Source organism: Triticum aestivum, chromosome 2D (genome assembly GCF_018294505.1).
Source record: "Triticum aestivum cultivar Chinese Spring chromosome 2D, IWGSC CS RefSeq v2.1, whole genome shotgun sequence".
In the NCBI taxonomy this organism is placed as follows: domain Eukaryota; kingdom Viridiplantae; phylum Streptophyta; class Magnoliopsida; order Poales; family Poaceae; genus Triticum; species Triticum aestivum.
The window spans coordinates 540,625,100-540,644,729 of NC_057799.1; the positions used below are offsets into that span (position 1 = coordinate 540,625,100).

General features: G+C 51.4%; 2 protein-coding genes across 6 annotated transcripts; both read right to left on the minus strand.

Moving 5' to 3' along the window:
* Positions 1-4,151: 4,151 nt before the first annotated feature.
* LOC123054344 (ethylene-responsive transcription factor 4) lies at positions 4,152-5,290 on the minus strand. The gene has a single exon (XM_044478099.1). It carries the CDS (start codon positions 5,185-5,187, stop codon positions 4,534-4,536), a length of 654 nt encoding a protein of 217 aa, XP_044334034.1. The 5' UTR covers positions 5,188-5,290; the 3' UTR covers positions 4,152-4,533.
* Positions 5,291-11,555: 6,265 nt separating this feature from the next.
* Positions 11,556-18,726, minus strand: LOC123054346 (uncharacterized). 5 transcript variants are annotated; one of them, XM_044478102.1, is made up of 9 exons: positions 18,269-18,726; positions 15,183-16,779; positions 15,036-15,103; positions 13,978-14,102; positions 13,707-13,890; positions 13,185-13,619; positions 12,781-13,098; positions 12,637-12,696; positions 11,556-11,792 (listed from the first exon to the last, which is right to left on the minus strand). In XM_044478102.1, the coding sequence occupies exons 1-9, from the start codon at positions 18,653-18,655 to the stop codon at positions 11,718-11,720; spliced, it is 3,249 nt and encodes a 1,082-aa protein (XP_044334037.1). In that variant the 5' UTR covers positions 18,656-18,726; the 3' UTR covers positions 11,556-11,717. The 5 variants fall into 5 exon arrangements, with proteins under 5 accessions (XP_044334037.1, XP_044334036.1, XP_044334035.1 ...); XM_044478101.1 differs by having other exon boundaries at positions 13,978-14,111; positions 15,183-16,776; positions 18,269-18,725; XM_044478100.1 differs by having other exon boundaries at positions 13,978-14,111; positions 18,269-18,725.
* Between the last annotated feature and the right edge of the window lie 904 nt (positions 18,727-19,630).

Here is a 19,630-nt window from a genome sequence, read left to right on the forward strand (position 1 = left end):
CTTAAGAACTCCCACTTAGATAGACATCTCTCTAATCATCTAAGTGATTACGTGATCCAAATCAACTAAACCATGTCCGATTAACACGTGAGATGGAGTAGTTTCAATGGTGAACATCACTATGTTGATCATATCTACTATATGATTCACGCTCGACCTTTCGGTCTCTGTGTTCCGAGGCCATATCTGTATATGCTAGGCTCGTCAAGTTTAACCTGAGTATTCCGCGTGTGCAACTGTTTTGCACCCGTTGTATTTGAACGTAAAGCCTATCACGAAGAACTTTTGCAACGGTGCATACTCAGGGAGAACACTTTTATCTTGAAATTTTAGTGAGAGATCATCTTATAATGCTACCGTCAATCAAAGCAAGATAAGATGCATAAAGGATTAACATCACATGCAATCAATATAAGTGATATGATATGGCCATCATCATCTTGTGCTTGTGATCTCCATCTCCGAAGCACCGTGCTTGTGATCTCCATCTCCGAAGCACCGTCATGATCACCATCGTCACCGGCGCGACACCTTGATCTCCATCGTAGCATCGTTGTCGTCTCGCCAACTTATTGCTTTTACGACTATCGCTACCGCTTAGTGATAAAGTAAAACTATTACATGGCGATTGCATCTCATACAATAAAGCGACAACCATATGGCTCCTGCCAGTTGCCGATAACTCGGTTACAAAACATGATCATCTCATACAACACATTATATCACATCATGTCTTGACCATATCACATCACAACATGCCCTGCAAAAACAAGTTAGACGTCCTCTACTTTGTTGTTGCAAGTTTTACTTGGCTGCTACAGGCTTAGCAAGAACTGTTCTTACCTACGCATCAAAACCACAACGATAGTTTGTCAAGTTGGTGCTGTTTTAACCTTCGCAAGGACCGGGCGTAGCCACACTCGGTTCAACTAAAGTGAGAGAGACAGGCACCCGCCAGTCACCTTTAAGCAACGAGTGCTCCGAACGGTGAAACCAGTCTCGCGTAAGCGTACGCGTAATGTCGGTCCGGGCCGCTTCATCTCACAATACCGCTGAACCAAAGTATGACATGCTGGTAAGCAGTATGACTTATATCGCCCACAACTCACTTGTGTTCTACTCGTGCATAGCATCAACGCATAAAACCAGGCTCGGATGCCACTGTTGGGGAACGTAGTAATTTCAAAAAAAATCCTACGCACACGCAAGATCATGGTGATGCATAGCAACGAGAGGGGAGAGTGTTGTCCACGTACCCTCGTAGACCGACAGCGGAAGCGTTATCACAACGCGGTTGATGTAGTCGTACGTCTTCACGATCCGACCGATCAAGTACCGAACACACGGCACCTCCGAGTTCTACACACGTTCAGCTCGATGACGTCCCTCGAACTCCGATCCAGCCAAGTGTTGAGGGAGAGTTTCGTCAGCACGACGGCGTGGTGACGATGATGATGTTCCACCGACGCAGGGCTTCGCCTAAGCTCCGCAACGTTATTATCGAGGTGTAATATGGTGGAGGGGGGCACCGCACACGGCTAAGAGATCTCAAGGATCAATTGTTGTGTCTCTGGGGTGCCCCCTGCCCCCGTATATAAAGGAGCAAGGGAGGAGGAGGCCGGCCCTAGGAGGGGGCGCACCAAGTGTGGAGTCCTACTAGGACTCCCTAGTCCTAGTAGGATTCCACCTCCCATATGGAATAGGAAAAGAGGAAGGGAAAAAGAGAAGGAAGGAAGGGGGCGCCCCCCTTCCCTAGTCCAATTCGGACCAGACAAAGGGGAGGGGTGCGGCCACCCTTGAGGCCCTTTTTCTTCTTTCCCGTATGGCCCAATAAGGCCCAATACGTATTCCCGTAACTCTCCGGTACTCCGAAAAATACCCGAATCACTCGGAACCTTTCCGAAGTCCGAATATACTCATCCAATATATCGATCTTTACGTCTCGACCATTTAGAGACTCCTCGTCATGTCCCCGATCTCATCCGGGACTCCGAACTCCTTCGGTACATCAACATACATAAACTCATAATAAAACTGTCATCGTAACTTTAAGCGTGCGGACCCTACGGGTTCGAGAACTATGTAGACATGACTGAGACACGTCTCCGGTCAATAACCAACAGCGGGACCTGGATGCCCATATTGGCTCTCACATATTCTACGAAGATCTTTATCGGTCAGACCGCATAACAACATACGTTGTTCCCTTTGTCATCAGTATGTTACTTGCCCGAGATTCGATCGTCGGTATCTCGATACCTAGTTCAATCTCGTTACCGGCAAGTCTCTTTACTCGTTCCGTAACACATCATCCCGCAACTAACTTATTAGTCACAATGCTTACAAGGCTTATAGTGATGTGCATTACCGAGTGGGCCCAGAGATACCTCTCCGAAAATCGGAGTGACAAATCCTAATCTCGAAATACGCCAACCCAACAAGTACCTTTGGAGACACCTGTAGAGCACCTTTATAATCACCCATTTACGTTGTGACGTTTGGTAGCACACAAAGTGTTCCTCCGGTAAACGGGAGTTGCATAATCTCATAGTCAGAGGAACATGTATAAGTCATGAAGAAAGCAATAGCAACATACTAAACGATCGGGTGCTAAGCTAACGGAATGGGTCAAGTCAATCACTTCATTCTCCTAATGAGGTGATGTGGTTAATCAAATGAGCAGTGCTACACACACGACGCTTGCAGCCGAAATGTGGACGACACTACATCACAGACCATCCACTGGCAAGAGTGTCTCCAAAGGAGAATGAAGTCGTTTAGTATGTTGCTATTGGATCAGCTATCGTGTGATCCAGCCAAGATAACGTCGGAAGTTTGTCGACGCTGCCGCAAGTGGCCTAGCCGAGATGGGGAACAAACTCCAACACCATTATTCTACAGCGCCGCCACCACCACCACCTTGGTTGCGCCTCTAGGAACCTAAACCGACCATCTACACGCCTTCCTCACTGATCGACGGGCCCTCCACTCTCCGGCCGTCGCAACGACGGCCGGAGAGGTAGGGAACCGCCGATGTGGCCCTCAGCAGAGCAAGAGATTTGGGCAGTTTCCTTTTCGCCTCTCGTAGTTTCCTTTTCCTTCTCTGACGTAACTAACCACTAGCATGCCGCTTGATTCAATGGGCAGAGCCAATCACGACAACTGCGGACTTCAAAATTCTGCTGAGGCGCCCGTAATAAGAACGTAAAATGTTGAAGCGATCTTGCGTAAAAGCGGATATGCTTGCTTGCAAGATCTTCCCTCCAGCCGTAGCCAAACCAGTGGACGCAGCAGCCTTCGCTCTGAGCATCCAGCCACGAACTATCACATCCGCGATCGTGCCCGTGCCGGTGCCGTGCTAAACAAAGATGAATATATCGGGCGGGCCAACGGCACCGCGCGACCACGCGATCACACACGGTGGAGGCAAGGGCCCACGGGTCGGTCATTGCCGCGGTCCGAAGCTAAAGGGAGGTGGCAGGCAGGACGGCGTCAAACGTGCGCGAGTGGCCGGCTGTTGCGGTTGGAGCGCGACCGCGTGACTCTCACTCGCTCAGCTGCCCCCGCTGCCTGACGACGCGACGCGAGTCCCGCGATCGCTCTCCGGTCCGCGCGCCGTGTGTGGTGTGTACGGGCGGACCCGTTCGTTCCTATCGGGGGACCCCTGCTCCACGCGGGGGGCGGGCCAGGCCATGCACCGTGCGTCGTCGGCTCCAAGTCGCCGCCGCGGTTTCCCCCGCCCGCCTCTCTCAGGATGCCCCGCGTGTCAGTCCGTGTGGGCTGTCGGTCGCCGGGCGGAGCAGCCGCGCTGCGCAGTTTCGTCGACCCACTGGACCGTTCAATTCAACGACGCGTCCGCAGTTCTTAGCTTTTGCAGTCGGGACGACGATGAATGTGCCTTGGTAAGGGTAATCTTCAGCAGCCATGCCAGAGGGACTGAACTGGATAGTTTCTTTTGCTGGTCCGAACATAAGAACTCGCTACTTCTTCGATGATCGAACCAGTTTCCCTCGAAAAACAAGTCAGTAGATACCCCAAAGAACCATGTTATGATTACTATTACTAGCATGCCAGTAATTAATCAAGACAGTTCAACTAATCATACACAACAGCCACACACCGAAGAATGAAGAACAACACACGGTCAAGAATGGAATGGAAATCATAAATTTCACATTAATCCGAGAGACAGAGATCAAATATTGTACACTGAAGAACAAAATGCTCTACTACTGGCTTCTTCCTTTTTGTCTTTTTTTCCCTTGCTTTTAAGGAAATTGTAAGTAACATTGGGAGCAGATAGATGGATGTGTTTCATCCTACCTGCCTCCCCATGCAAAAAACGCACGCACGCGATCTATGTACACCTACTTACCCTTACCCATCGATGGATCGATCCTGGCAATTAAACGGCCGATTAACCTCTTACTAGTAAGTACACGCCATTCTTCTAAACTTTAAATTCTACCACGAGAGCGCTTTGCTTTACTTCCGGGCCGCGTCGTCATCGGGCGACCGAGATCGGTCCATCTCCTACGCCATCTCCACCGGCGGCGGCAGGTTCAGGTCGAACCCCACGCCCACGGCCGGCGAGGCGTCCACCACGGATGACGACGACCCGGTGTCGCTCTGCTCTTCCTCGCGGGACGCCACCTTGTTCATGCCGCTGATCGCCGCTGACCGGCAGGGGGCCGGCGCCGGCGCGGCCACGGCCACGGTCACCGCGACCCTGGGGTCCAGGAACAGGAACGGCTGCGCCGCCACCATGGCCGGCATCGCCAGGCTCAGGTCGAGCGCCGGCGGGGGCGCGGGGGCAGCAGCAGCAGGAGCGGCGGGCGCCGCGGCCGGCGTGTCCCGGGACGAAGACTCGACGGTGCTGCTGCTGGGGCTGACGGCCAGCGCCTTGGGCGGCGGGAGCGGGACGTGGGCGAAGGCGGCGACGGTGCCGACGGGGAAGTTGGTCTTGGCCTTGGGCCCGCGGTAGTGGAGCGCGGCGGCGTCGTAGGCGCGGGCCGCGGCCTCGGCGGTGTCGAAGGTGCCGAGCCAGACGCGGGCCTTCCTGGCCGGGTCGCGGATCTCCGCCGCGTACCTGCCCCACGGCCGCTTGCGCACGCCGCGGAACCTGGGCTCCATGCCGGCGTCCGCGGCGGCGGCGACGGCGACGGGGAGCGCGTTCTTGGGAGCCATGGCAAGTGTTCGACCGTGCTCGGCGCGTGCGCGGCGGTTGTTGTTGCGGTGCGGCGTTGGTTGGATGGTCTGGCTGGTTGGAGCTGGGGGAGGAGAGGCGATGGGGGGCGCGGTATTAATAGCGGAGGCGGGAGGCGTGGAGGGGCCGGCGGGAGGGGCGGTTTGACCCACAGCCAGCCAGAGGAGGGGAGGTGGACGCGCCGCCCCGCGCCGTCTGTTCCTCCGCTAATACCTCTCTCCCTCTAACTTTTTTTTTTCTTTCGATTATTTGGTGGTGTGTGTACTGGTGCGCGAGTGCAGTGCAGGTGCGGTGTGGTTGGTTGGTCGCTTGGTCACTCTGTACTGTACTGTACTGAGCAGTGCTGGTTTGGTTAGGGTGAGGTACCCCGATTCTCTACACCGTTAGTTCACGGTGTGTATCTCTTTCTTTGTAGCTCTCCGTCCAAAAATACTTGTCGGAGAAATGGATGTATCTAAATGTATTTTAATTTTAAATACATTCATTTTTATCCATTCTTTAATAAATATTTTTGGACAGAGGGGTACGTACAACTTTTTATTCTGGCCGTCCATCGATGGAATGGTAACCGCGCAAGTTTCAGGCCTTGATTACGTTTCGTTTTCCCCTCGTCGTACACGTACGCAAGTGTTAGTTGGTTCGGTATTCGTATGCGGCACGAGTTGCGTCCTTTTTTTAGACCAAAAATGCACGTGGCCCGTCTTGTACCGAGAGCAACAGTTACCGATGCCCACGGATTTAATCACTTTGCAGCAGCGAAAGGTAATTACCGGACCATACGAACGAAATCGCTTCTTCTACCGAAGAGTCTCTTATTAGCTTTCCACACATGCGCGCGGTGCGATTCGGTCCACTGACTGACTGGGCCTGAGGTACGTACGTGGTCGGTCGTGTGTTTTCGCGTCAAGCGCCGCTGCAAAGCGACCGGCCGGTGGTGGTGCGGGCGCGCTAGTGCGTGCGTGCGTGCGATTCGGTGGCAGTAGTTCCGTGCGCCCGGCCACAAAGACAGACAGCAACGGTGCTGCTGCGGCCGCGAGCGAGCCAACGGTATCGCCGTCCGCGTCCGCCCACCCCGATCGCTCTCCACCACCCGACCCGACCCGACCCGACGACGTGCGCCCGCCGAGCATGCAGTTTCCCACCGCGCGCGCGCGCGCACGGGCCACGCCCCCGCCGCCGCGTGGGGCCGGGTCTCGCGGCGGGCCGCGTGGCCCGCGGTGCGGTGCGGCCTACGTGTTGGGACGTCGACGGGCCGACGGGGACGGGGGAAAAGGGAAGCGGTCTCGTTTTTTTTAATTAATCCGCAAAAATAATCCGGAGGAGGGGGCCGCCGCACCGCACTTGCGCCGCGCCTTCCTTCCTTGCGTGGCACGGCGGCGGCAGCGGTCCGGTCCGGGCGGATTCGCGGGAGATCTGCGTGGGGGCGGAGTATTGTATTATTGGTCGACGTGCTACGTGTGTCTGGATCGGGACGGAAGCACCGGCCGGTCGCCGCCGTTCCTGTTCGGACGGTGAATACGAAAGCCAGCGGAGAATTGATTTGTCTCGCTGTTCGCTGCACGCTGCCGGCGGCCGAGGGGGAGAGTTGTTGGTTGCGTCGCCTCGAAGCTTCGTCGTGCTCATTTAGCAGTGTTTAGGGTGTACGGCCGCACTTGTACTGACTGTTTCGATGAGTATGCTAGATAGACTAGATTTTGCCTACCTGGTGCGAAATTTACGTGCATAAAACCGTGTCATGTCCCAGCTGAATAGCATCTCCACCGCAATATATACTATTCCTTCTGTCCTATAATATAAAAGTATTTTTTACATTAATATAAGAGTGTATTAGTGTCAAAGACACTCTTATATTATAGAATGGAGGGAGTACCTCTGTATTAAAATATAGACGTTTTAAAGCTAAAAACTAGCTTACCAAAACATCTTACATTTTGATACAGAGGAAGCACAAAAGCAACGGTGGGTGGCTTCGCGCTGATCCGAGGCGGCATCCACGGTGGGATGACGCTGGGAAGGTAGGCAAGATGGATGGGGTTTTGACGTGGTTGGTGTTGGGGAACGTAGCAATAATTCAAAATGTTCTTACGTGTCACCAAGATCAATCTAGGAGATGCTAGCAACGAGAGAGAGGGAGTGCATCTTCATACCCTTGAAGATCGCTAAGCGGAAGCGTTACAAGAACGCGGTTGATGGAGTCGTACTCGCAGCGATTCAAATCGCGGAAGATCCGATCTAGCGCTGAACGGACGGCGCCTCCGCGTTCAACACACGTACAGCCCGGGGACGTCTCCTCCTTCTTGATCCAGCAAGGGGGGAGGAGAAGTTGAGGGAGAACTCCAGCAGAACGACGGCGTGGTGGCAATGGAGCTCGTGGTTCTCCGGCAGAGCTTTGCTAAGCACTACGGAGGAGGAGAGGGCTGCGCCAGGCCAGGGGTGCGGCTGCCGTCCCACCCCTCCACTATATATAGGGGCAAGGGAGAGGGGGGGGCCGGCCCCTTAGATCCCATCTGGTGGGAGGGGCGGCGGCCAGGGAGGGTGGCTTGCCCCCCAAGTCAAGGGGGGCGCCCCCTCCAGGGTTTCCCCCAACCCTAGGCGCACGGGCCCTAGGGGGAGGTTGGTGCCCAGCCAACTTAGGGGCTGGTTCCCTTCCACCTACAGCCCATAAGGCCCTCCGGGGCAGGTGGACCCTCCCGGTGGACCCCCGGAACCCCTTCGGTGGCCCCGGTACAATACCGGCATACCCCCGAATACTTCCGATGACCGTATGATGACTTCCCATATATAAATTTTTATCTCCGGACCATTTCGGAACTCCTCGTGACGTCCGGGATCCTATGCGGGACTCCGAACAACCTTCGGTAACCACATACTATTTCCCATAACAACTCTAGCGTCACCGAACCTTAAGTGTGTAGACCCTACGGGTTCGAGAACCATGCAGACATGACCGAGACATCTCTCCGGCCAATAACCAATAGCGGGATCTGGATACCCATATTGGCTCCCACATGTTCCACGATGATCTCATCGGATCAACCACGATGTCGGGGATTCAATCAATCCCGTATATAATTCCCTTTGTCAACCGGTATGTTACTTGCCCGAGATTCGATCGTCGGTATCCCAATACCTCGTTCAATCTCGTTACCGACAAGTCACTTTACTCGTTCCGTAATGCATGATCCCGTGACTAACTACTTAGTCACATTGAACTCATTATGATGATGCATTACCGAGTGGACCCAGAGATACCTCTCCGTCATACGGAGTGACAAATCCCAGTCTCGATTCGTGCCAACCCAACAGACACTTTCGGAGATACCTGTAATGCACCTTTATAGCCACCCAGTTACGTTGTGACGTTTGGTACACCCAAAGCATTCCTACGACATCTGGGAGTTGCACAATCTCATGGTCTAAGGAAACGATACTTGACATTAGAAAAGCTCTTAGCAAACGAACTACACGATCTTGTGCTATGCTTAGGATTGGGTCTTGTCCATCACATCATTCTCCTAATGATGTGATCCCGTTATCAATGACATCCAATGTCCATGGTCAGGAAACCATAACCATCTATTGATCAACGAGCTAGTCAACTAGAGGCTTACTAGGGACATGTTGTGGTCTATGTATTCACACATGTATTACGGTTTCAAGTTAATACAATTATAGCATGAACAATAGACAATTATCATTAACAAGGAAATACAATAATAACCATTTTATTATTGCCTCTAGGGCATATTTCCAACAGTTGGCCCTCCCATCACCGATGCATGGGGGCGTTGGTCATGTACTCGATCCGCTCCTCCCCTTTTCCCCGCCCTGGTGCTGCTTTATCTATGATCTGACGATGTTTGAAGCAGGGATTTGCTGGCGGCTCCGCCAGTCGTAGGGGTGCTGATCGGGGCAAAGCACGTATCTTTGGTTGGTCTCGGGGGAGAGGGGTGTCGGGTTGTAGGGTGTCAATCCTGGCAGTGGGAGACATAGTGCTCAAGGCGGGACGTGCGGGTCGGATGTGCACTAGCTACTATGGTCATGTGGGTGGCATGGCTGTTGGTGTGCGGCGTAGTGTAACAGTGGTGCTGCAGGTGCTCCTATGTCTGGCGGCACTCCGGTTCGGCAGAGGTGTGGAAACGTCAGGGTGACTATCTTGCCTGGATTCTCCAGGACGAGGGAGCGGCATCTGTAGGCGACGTTCCCTTCCCGGAGGCTCCATCATGGCTGTTCCCTTGATCAGGCGGTGGCAGCACTCCGTGTCGTGCCCTTCTTGAAGGCTCCACCTGGGAGTTCATGCTTGGACGTTGTCCATCTTCATCTCCAAGCGATTCCTTTTTTGTCCATATGTATTTTTTCTTGCTATAACTAGTGCCCTAAACTTTGGGAAGTAATTAAAGCATGAGATCGGAAGGTGGGGAGGCAGGTTTGACTGTTACTAGGTGTCGGGCTCGGTTTTGGCCGGCGAAGGTTACTCGATGCCAAGGAAAGGCGGCGAGGACGGGGCATGGTCCGGAGAGGGGCCGTGGGATGCGGCCAAATCTAGCGGTGATGCGATGACCAAACATCGAGAGCTCGACAAGGACTAGCGGCTCGCCGGCGGGCACATGGGGGTTAGGGAACAGCCGGAGTCGGGCGTTGGCGTCACAGTTGGGAGCGGTCGACGGAGTCGCGGCAGCAGCAAGAACTGGGCAAAACTGGCAGGGGTGGGATCAAATGATGGAGGGGAAGTTTCATCGCGACGGTTGGGTTCCTGCCATGTCGTTTTTGTTTTCAGGCAGCCCATGCAAATATACGCAACATTTGCCGCAAAAATTTAGGGCAGATGTAAGAAAACATCACTTCATAAAGACAGAGCATGGGAGGTGTGTGTGTTTGCCTAAAGTGTCTCAAATTACAATTCTTTGTACCGACGGCTGTTTCTGGCATCTATTGGTAGATGCTCTGTGAACAGCCAAAATGCTTTGCTTGCACATACCAAACCGTGCAAGTGCAGCGAGATTGTTTTTGCTCTAGGACGCTGCTCGCTCGGCGTCGGATGGCACTCACATTCGCTGCGCTCACTACTCCAGCGCCCCTGGAGCGCACACGTCGTCCACCGCAGCGGATCACGGAGTCGCTCCAGCCGCCTGCTTTTGGGGCCGAGGCAGCCCACGCCGCTCGCCGCTCGCCGCGGTGGGTGGTGGGTGCCGGGTTGCGTCACGTCCCCGCACCCCGCACACCTCACACGGCACGCAGATCCCCACAAGTCCCACCGCCCCGCGTCGCCCACCGCAGGTTTTCACACCGTCCGTCCGTGTCCGTGTCGCGCTCCCCGCGCCTCCGGATCGCGCGCGCGCGCGTCCACCGTTGCGGCGTCCACATGTCAGCGTGGCCGAGCACCGCAAGGCAGGCGGCCAGACGGGTGGGGACGGACACGACTGCGAGGGCGGCGGCGGGCGGACGAGGTGGGGAGCCGTGTGGCGGCGGGCCCCTCCGGGGTTCCCCGTTCCACACGCGTGTGCGCCCGGCCGCCGCTCGGCCAGTGGATGATGGGATGGGATATCCGCGCTTTGTTTTGCTATTTTAATAGTGGGGCGTGGATCGGCGGCCGGCGCCACGCGGGGCCCGCGGTGACGTCGCCGTTTCCCCGTTCGCCGTGGCTTTCCGCTCCCACCCGGCGCGCTGTGCGGTCGCTCGCGGACCCGATTCGCCTTTTGTCTGACCACGCCGACAGGTCTCTTTTACACCTGCAAGGCTGCAACCGCAACCGAGCGACGACGGGTGGTTGGGCGGGCTCCCTTGGCCGTGGCCGACCGAATCGGTTGATTGGCTTGGGCTGCCGCTCCACATCGTTGTAAAGCTACGTAGCGTTCGATTGGTGGTCGGTCTCGTAGCTTCGGGAGTTGGAGGTGCGAGACGCCAGGGCTTCGGAACGGAGAACAGAAGTTCAAATTTTTGAATATCGATGGACTATGGCTATCCCTCTCGCTGCAGGTGATTTGATGCCAAGAGCGACTGGATTGGATGATGAGACGATCCAACGCCCAACCTAGGATAGGAAGTAACCATTCTGATCAATCTTATTCAAACACGTCTGACGAACCACAGCGCCGGATTATTTTATCTGCAAGAAGACCGGCGACACGAGCGGGCAGGAGGATGCAAGGAAACCGGGGCGGGCAGGCAGACAGGCGTCACGTTGCCCACGACGGACGGGGCCGCCAGCGCCAGCGCGTGGGCACGCGCAGGTGGCGTGTTGCACCGCGTGATGGCCGGCGGTAAAGCGAAGGTCACGACGCCTCCGCGCCAAACAAACCAACACGGCCACCACAAAGCCGCGTCGGAGAAGCGAGTTCAGAGGGACGACTTTGAAAACATATGCACATGATCTATCTGGGTCAAAGGGATTCGCACATGATTTACACCCTCAGATACACGCACGCGGGGCTGGTTGCTCCCGTGCAGATGCACCGTCCTCCAATAGACAAAATCTGAGCCACAACAGGAGGCCCGCGTTGGCGCGTTGGGTCTAACTCCAACGCACATCATCCTGCTCCTCGCCGTCGTCTGGATCTTCCTCTCCCTCCGCCGAATCGAATGTGTCCTGCAAAAGCATCAGAGCGTGAAACCGTGTCAGTTTGCGCGCGCTCTCTCTCTCTCTCCGGCCAGTCTGAGCTGGAGAGTGCCACGGGTAGATCCAGAGACAATGCATGTAGTGCACTGGATAGGTATGACCAATGGATGTGAAATCTTCTGCAAGCGCGAAACCCAGCGGAAGAACTTGGCAACCAGAGCTTCACAAGCTGCATGCTACCAAGGACTGAAAGTATACCTCATCGGGTGAAGCTCAATGATGATTTTTTGGACAGTTTCAATATGATTTCACATGGTCTAAAAGGTTTTGCCCACCGTGGTTCATGGTTTCTGTTTCATTTTCTGCAGTTTGCTTAACTATTACTCCCTCTGTCCCACAATGTAAGACGTTTTTGCATGCTAAACATTCTGGGACGGAGGGAGTACTACACATCACCAACCGCCAACCAACTTAAAAAAGACCTCAGTTTCTTCTACATATGCAATGCAAAACATATTACTGCTACCCAATACTTGGGTGCATGTGCATGTATCTGCAGACATATACTCCCTCCGTTCCTAAATATAGGTCTTTCTAGAGATTTCAACAAGTGAGTACATACGGAGCAAAATGAGTGAATCTATACTTTAAAATATGTCTGTATACATCCGTATGTGGTTGTCCATTTGAAATCTCTAAAAAGACTTATATTTAGGAACGGAGGGAGTACATGCGAGAAAACCCGGATTTTATCCCCCACAGACCCCATCCATCAGAAGCTACTTTCTTCCCTTGAATATACCGAGGGGCCTCTTCTCCCTCCACCCATTATCTATAGATGTATGTACAGATATGAGGTAGATTTTATCATTACCTGCCGTGAAATTTGACATCGCTTGTCCCTTGCAACAGCCACCGCTGATCTCTTAGCACCCTACAAAAGGATGTGTCAGAAATGATAAAATAGACATCAAACCCCTGTTAAACGAGTTAAAATGTCAGGCTTTTTTTTTCTTACGACAGGAACAGCACGTGCCGAGGGTACGCTGCGCATGTTTTGCTCCAAGGACAGAAACTTCTTCTCCCAAGTTTCATTCAGTCCTTGTAGAGCTTGGTTAATCATAAGCTGCACCTGCTCCTGTGTGAATCTTGGCTGTTGTCCCTGTCTGCTCAAGAAATCTGGGGAGGATTTTGACAATGAATCAGTCTGGGCCTTCTTGCTGGCAACAGGAGTACCTTGGTACCTCCCATGCTTCGAGCTCCCCGCCTGCTCTTGCACAGGATGGGGGCCTAGCAGAGGATCTCTGGCCTCCTCAGCATGCCGGGATGTGGTATCCTGAAAAGTAGAACAAAACAGAATCATCAATGCATTCTGAAAATCATAGCACCCAGAAACTGCATTCTTAGTTATTAACTTATTACCTTAGGGTGCTGATGCATTGCTATGATTTGTGAGCCTGCAGCACCAGAGGGGTGGCCTCCTGCACTCCGATTCTTCCTTTTTTGGTACGAAACCTTCATAAATTCGTCTTGGGCCCAATGGTCACACAACATTTCCCACCATGCTGGTTGCATCCAATCAGGGACAAACGGTTTCCAATTCAGTGGATCATCATGGTCGATCGACACAACGGACCCATCTCCCTGTCGTTCCTCTGAATCTTCTCTATCGTCTCCTTTTTCTAATTCTCCATTGGCCCTACCAACCGCCGAAGATCCTTTGAACTTCTTTGCTGCCAACTCCTCTCTAACCCTTTGCTTCTCATAGCAAAAGAGGTTAACTAACTGTCTAACTGCTTTTCGCTCAAAGATCTTCTGGCATTCCTCTTCGTGGCCAGGGGCCCACTTGTAGCGTTTCTGCAGTATTCAAATGACAGGAAATCATCACTTGCAAATCTTACAGTGAGCAAAACATAGTTTGAGACATCCTGATTAGTTACTCACAAGGAATTCATCCAACACGGTAACCCGTACATCTGGAGGGCATTGGTGCCAATAGTGAACCACAACCTCACAGGATCTTCCCTCGTCATCCACTGAAATACAGGTCCCAGGATAGTTCTGCTTGATAAGAAGGGAGATGGTAGTTGCTACCTTCTTAGGAAACGGCGGGTGGACACTCCAGTTGCTGGTTACAAATTAAATTGACACATGAAGATCAGAATGCATCAGTTCTCCGACCATCGACAAACATAAAGGCAGGGTGGATACTTACTCTGTACCACTGGGCGTCAACACAGGCCTATCAGCTTCTTCGCGTGGTTCCACTAGCAATGAAGGGCCACGCCCCTTGCGCTTTTTCGATGACTTGCTAAGAGATCCTGATAGCATATCATCACACTGTGCATCCTGAAATTGCTCGATATCAGACAATCACGAAGATTTCCATGAAAAGATGAAATTCTTAGTTTTTCGGAAAAAAAGAACACCTCTTGCAAAAGTTACATCCTTGGGTGTTTCTATCATAACAAGAACCTTTGGTGTGCCTTGACGTGCCGCTTAAGAAGATACGCGAGGATTAAGACATACCACAAGAAAGAAGACAACACGATGCATCCACAAGTAAAACATCCATACCCATGACCAACAGACCTTTGAGGAAAGAAATACACTCTTTGGACAACTTCAATCCCTAATTTCCTATACACCAAAATCACATACAGTCCAACACAGAAACCACGAGGAAAGACAACGGCCGATAATGAGTCCTACGACAGGCGACACATAAGGCGGATGCCAAACAGTGCCTGTCGCTACAAACCACGGAAATGGAGGGTAAACTGAAAACATGCCTTATAATGGACACCTAACAGTCCTTTAACAACAACAGCCTGTCCCAGAAGGACATGCAGGGCACCATTTTGGGTAGCCTTACAGCTTGGAGGAGATCCCATTGACAATACAGTGCTTTCCATTTGTAATACAATTAATCTAGCATGAAACATTAACACTAAACCAAAGGAAAGCTACTACAGATGAAACTCATGCCAACACCTTTTAACTGACAAAAAAGTTTTCAAGCTAACGTTCTAAAAAAAAAAGTTTTCAAGCTAACATCACAAGTTCGCAAACCTGCATCGGAAGTATCAATTTCAAATGGTAATAATCAAAACCCATCTCACCAAGCCATTGGCAAGAACACATTTGAATGGCGGCACAACAGTTACAAGTGACACTATGCATTGCTGTCAGACGAACACTGCACATCACACATAACACTTCTGACTATGCATTGAAAACAAAGTTCAGTAAAGAAGGGGTGAGGAGAGGGACCTGGGAATATATAACTGCTCGTGGTTGGTTATGCGGTGTTATTGGACTGCTGCACTGAGGTGGTAGCTCTGCAAGAATGGGAGGCGCATGTTAGTGATACACAGCTCTCAATAGAGATTACCAAATAGGTTGCAGAGAGGGACATACTTTCAGGTGAAGAAAGCGAGGAAATAGTGGGCAAAGTAGCGGAAGCTGGAACAGGCAACAAGGCAGCAAGGCGGCTGCATGAAGCAGCCAAGTTTATCGGCCTGCCATGCTCTGCAAAATTCTTGCTGCGAGGCTTGAGTCGCACCTGCTCCGAGTGGTTCTTGCCACTGCAAGCTGCTTCTGCCACTTGTCCATCCATATACTGATTTTGACCATCTGATGGACTTGAATGTACTTCCTCATCACTTCCATCAAGCTGGTCAATCCCATTAAAGCTTTTTTGGGGAATCTCATGCTCATGCGATGAACTAGAACCAGGATTAGGAAGTGCCCACCCAATCTCTGGAGAGAGTGTTTGACCAGCTATGCTACTCTCAATCTGTGGAGCTTCTGAATGATTTTGATGGGGGGAAGCATCTAACTTCTGGATAGGCTCAACATCAATAAGGTCTGGTGATGATCCCTTTGACAGGCGTTTACTGCGCCTAAGCTGAGGCCGCTCATTAGAAGAATTCATCAAACTCTTGTTTTTCCTCTTACGATTTCCTTTAGTATTTTTGGTGCTCTTTATATTTTTGTTTGATGGCTTGCAGACAGAGTCCACCTTTTCCTGCTCCATGTGGACTCCGTCACTAGGATTTTCACCTTCCTGCTGCTCATGGTCAACTTGATGCCGAGAACGTACCTGCTCATGCTCGATAGCACTAGGGACAGCCACATGTTCAGTTCTCTGCTTGCCGTGCTTTGGAATTGTGTCATCAGGAAACCCTCCGTCTGCCTGGTTTATATGAACCAAAGACTCAGTGGGCATTACTTGTGCCTGTGATGCGTGGACATTTATCAAATTACTGTTTTTCCTCTTATGATTTCCTTTAGTATTTTCGGCGCTCTTCCTATTTTCGCTTGATGGCTTGCAAGCAGAGTCCACCTTTTCCTGCTCCATGTGGACTGTGTCAATAGGATTTTCACCTGCCTGCCGTTCATGGACAACTTGATGCTGAGAACGCATCTGCCCATGCTCGGTAGCACTAGGGACATCCACATGTTCAGTTATCTGCTTGCTATGAATCGGAATTGGGTCATCAGGAAACCTTCCTGCTGCCTGGTTTGTATGAACTGAAGACTCTGTGGGCATAACTTGAGCCTGTGATGCATGGACAACCTGGTTAGGCTGCTCTTTCTGGACATTTCCTTCCTGCCACGATTTTGGACCAAATACAAATCTATATGTCCTCTTGCCAGACCTGGCAATATTTCCTTGGACAGGTTCAGTATGTGACTCCTCCCTGTGGATTGAAGCAATAGGAAGCTCATTTTGTAGTGTCCTTGCTGCATCAATTTGTGTCCTCTTGCCAGGCCTGGCAAGAGTTCCTTGGACAGGTTCAGTATGTGACTCATCCCTACAGACTGAAGGATTAGGAGGCTCAATTAGTAGCGTCCTTGCTGCATCAATCTGTGTTCTTGGTTCAGCTCGAAATGAGTTGAAGGACTCCTCTCCAAAAAAATGCTTGTATTGTTGACTATGTGTCAGCTCTGAATGAATGGGCTTTTGAACCATGCCTGCACGAGCTGATTGACTCGAAGGCTGCTGCACCTGCTGCACAATATGGGTTAACAAAGAGAAGAAAATTGAACAATAGATACTAAAAAAATATCACATTGGTAAATGCGTACAATTCTTTGTCAACTTTGACCAACATGTTAACAAAAATTGGATTGATCACAAGATAACTGTATAAGTTTATCATGAATACATATTCATAACGGGCACAAATTCCAGTGAAGCATCCAACGACGATAACGAGTGGAGCTATGGCTCCATGGAGCTCTCCATGGAGCTGATAAACAAGTTTCTGTTCATAATCTTGATATTTTTGAAGCTTTTGCTATAAGGTAATAAAACCCATGGTTCAATTTGCACAAACAAATAAATTAAATTTAAATGTGTAAAAAGAACACTTTTCTATGGTCAGTGGCAGTAACATTATGTTTCACTCTGACGAGTCTACAAGTTGATACTTGGCACTGGAATAGGGACCCTACCAACATGCTGCCGCTGGACACCGACCAAGACAACTCTTCTCCTTGACCTGGTCCTCATCAGCCACCCATGTCACAAAGGTGCATGGTTGTTGGTCCTCTGAACTAAGTCTGGTTTGGTGGCTCCTTTGCTTAGCATTTCTCCCTCTGTTTTTGGGTCCAACAGCAGTACAAGTTGTTGTGCCACAGTAGTAGCTTCTCTGCGACACAGATCATGCTCTGATTTGGGTAGTGTACAACATGGGAGATGCTTCTGACTTCAGGTTCGTCTCCCCTCCCTGCCTTCATATATTTTATTATAATAGTGTGGCATTTGTATAGTTGGTGAGTTAGTTCCCCAGCCAGTCAGAGATCGACGAGACCATCCGACTCCTAAATATTGGTTTTTGGAATGAAGAGCGGAACAAGAAATATCACATCCAATGAGGTTGTCTAAAATTTTCAAAGCATCTAAAACCCACATTCCATTGCCACACTGGTTTCAGTAAATAAAGTTGTTTGTGACTCACTATAACTTATCAATTAGCACAAATCTTGAGCTATCCGAAGGACTTCCTGCGCTTGTATCCCTTTCTTTAGCTTTTTCTTTGATTAATTTTTCACCAAACTTGCTTATTATTGCCAGGAGTATAATTCATTGTTCTAAAAAGGACCGGCTCCTCAATTCTGCAGGTAGCCTTTAACCTTGTCTGTTTCTAGCCGAACAAGAGAAAAAATGCAGACTGCTACAACAAAATCGGGGAGATGGGGACCCTACATTGGCCACAGCTTACTGAACCAAGCTATTGAAAAGTAAAGTAAAACATCCTAGCACTAAATTCCTGGCCTGATTTAACCTCACTGACTAGAATTATTAGACAAGTCAGAAATGTTCAATAACTAAACAGCGACGACACAAGCAGTACACATTCTTAGCAATGCTTCTAGTAGCCTCTTCAAGCTCATGTGGCCAGAAATGTTAGCATCGTAGCAACAACCACTGGCACTAAGCTAAGCAACAATGCATGACAATGGAGTCCCTTGGAGCGAACGACTGCGAGCAGTACCTCTGAGGCATTCATTGGCCGGGGGGAGGAGATTGGGACGGCTGTGGGCGAGACCACGACCGGAATTGCGGCGAGGGGGAAGGACGCGAGCTCGACGCCGCAGAGCGGGCAGGCGAATCGCCCGGGGCCGTGCGGCACGCTGAGCACGGATCCGCATCCGCCACACGTGACCCGAGCGGGCGCGGCGGGCGGGGCGGGCGCGGCGTAGGGGGCGCCTCGTCCGGGGAGCGGGAGCGCGCGGCGAGGGCGGGGCGGCATGAGCTCCGGCGGGAGCGACTGGGCCATGCCGCAGTCGGGGCAGGCGAACTCCGTGAGGCCATGCTCCACCTCCAGGGTCTCGCCGCACCCCGCGCATCGCACCTCGAGGATCCCCGGCGGCGCCGCCATGGGAGGACGCGGCGGCTGATAGGGTTTTACTTTCCCCCTGTGAGCGCTACTGTTCTGTTCTGTGTGAGATGATTATGCCGACAGCTACTTACGCGAAACAGAGTTTCCTGGCTACTCTCCCGTCAGTTGTTTTCTGTCATGGAAAAGCGGCACAAGTTGCCATGCCACCAATATTTGACAAATGTCAAATGTTTGCTAGTGAACGGTTGGTTATCAATTTTTCTTGCAAATCTCATATAAAGTCGTCAACATTCTGCAATTTTTGATTTTGTCAACTGTTATAGAAAGACCGTTCTTTGGGAATGGTGTGTGACGTGTTTGAGCAAATGACACATAACAATTGTCGTGGGGGTACCATGGCAATACGAGAGAACAACACAAGCCGCATCTTACCCCTTTACTCCCCCCCCTCATGTCCCTCTTTTTTTACGAGAAACTTCTGATCTATTCATCAGTTGTGAAGCTAGTACAAAGAACATTAGAAGTAAAATTTATATTCAGGCCCGTAGGCCACCTAGCGACGACTACAAGCACTGGAGCAAGCCGGGCAAACATTGTTGTAGTGGGCGGTCGGCTTCATAGGACCAGCGCATCAGAACATCAACTGCCGCCGATTAAGAGAAGCATAGATCAGAAGGATCCAACCTCCAAACACACATACGTAAGCAAACGAAGATCGGATCCAGGTGGATCCACAAAAGACAAACGCCGACCGAATCCCACAAGATTCGCCGGAGACACACCTCCACACGCCCTCCAACAACGCGTGAAGCATCACCGGGACTGGGCTAGGCTGGAAGAACCTTATTCCATCTTCAAGAAGTCGTCGCCGCCTCATCTTCCTAACACATGGCATAAACCTTAACAAAATTCAGAAAAACATCTAAAAATGGAGCCCTCACGCGGCCTTACCCCCATGGATTAGCCAGCCCACCTGCTCTTGTTTCTCTCCCTTTTCGCTCCAACATGGCCTAA

What these genes read in the sequence shown, in the direction of transcription:
- LOC123054344 (XM_044478099.1), bottom strand. Translation starts at nt 5,187, where the DNA reads ATGGCTCCCAAGAACGCGCTCCCCGTCGCCGTCGCCGCCGCCGCGGAC.
- LOC123054346 (XM_044478100.1), bottom strand. Translation starts at nt 18,655, where the DNA reads ATGGCGGCGCCGCCGGGGATCCTCGAGGTGCGATGCGCGGGGTGCGGC. An exon ending in TTGACGCCCAGTGGTACAGA is followed by an intron (nt 13,891 to 13,977) that starts GTAAGTATCCAC and finishes ATTTGTAACCAG; the next exon opens with CAACTGGAGTGTCCACCCGC. An exon ending in CGGCACGTGCTGTTCCTGTC is followed by an intron (nt 12,697 to 12,780) that starts GTAAGAAAAAAA and finishes ATCCTTTTGTAG; the next exon opens with GGTGCTAAGAGATCAGCGGT.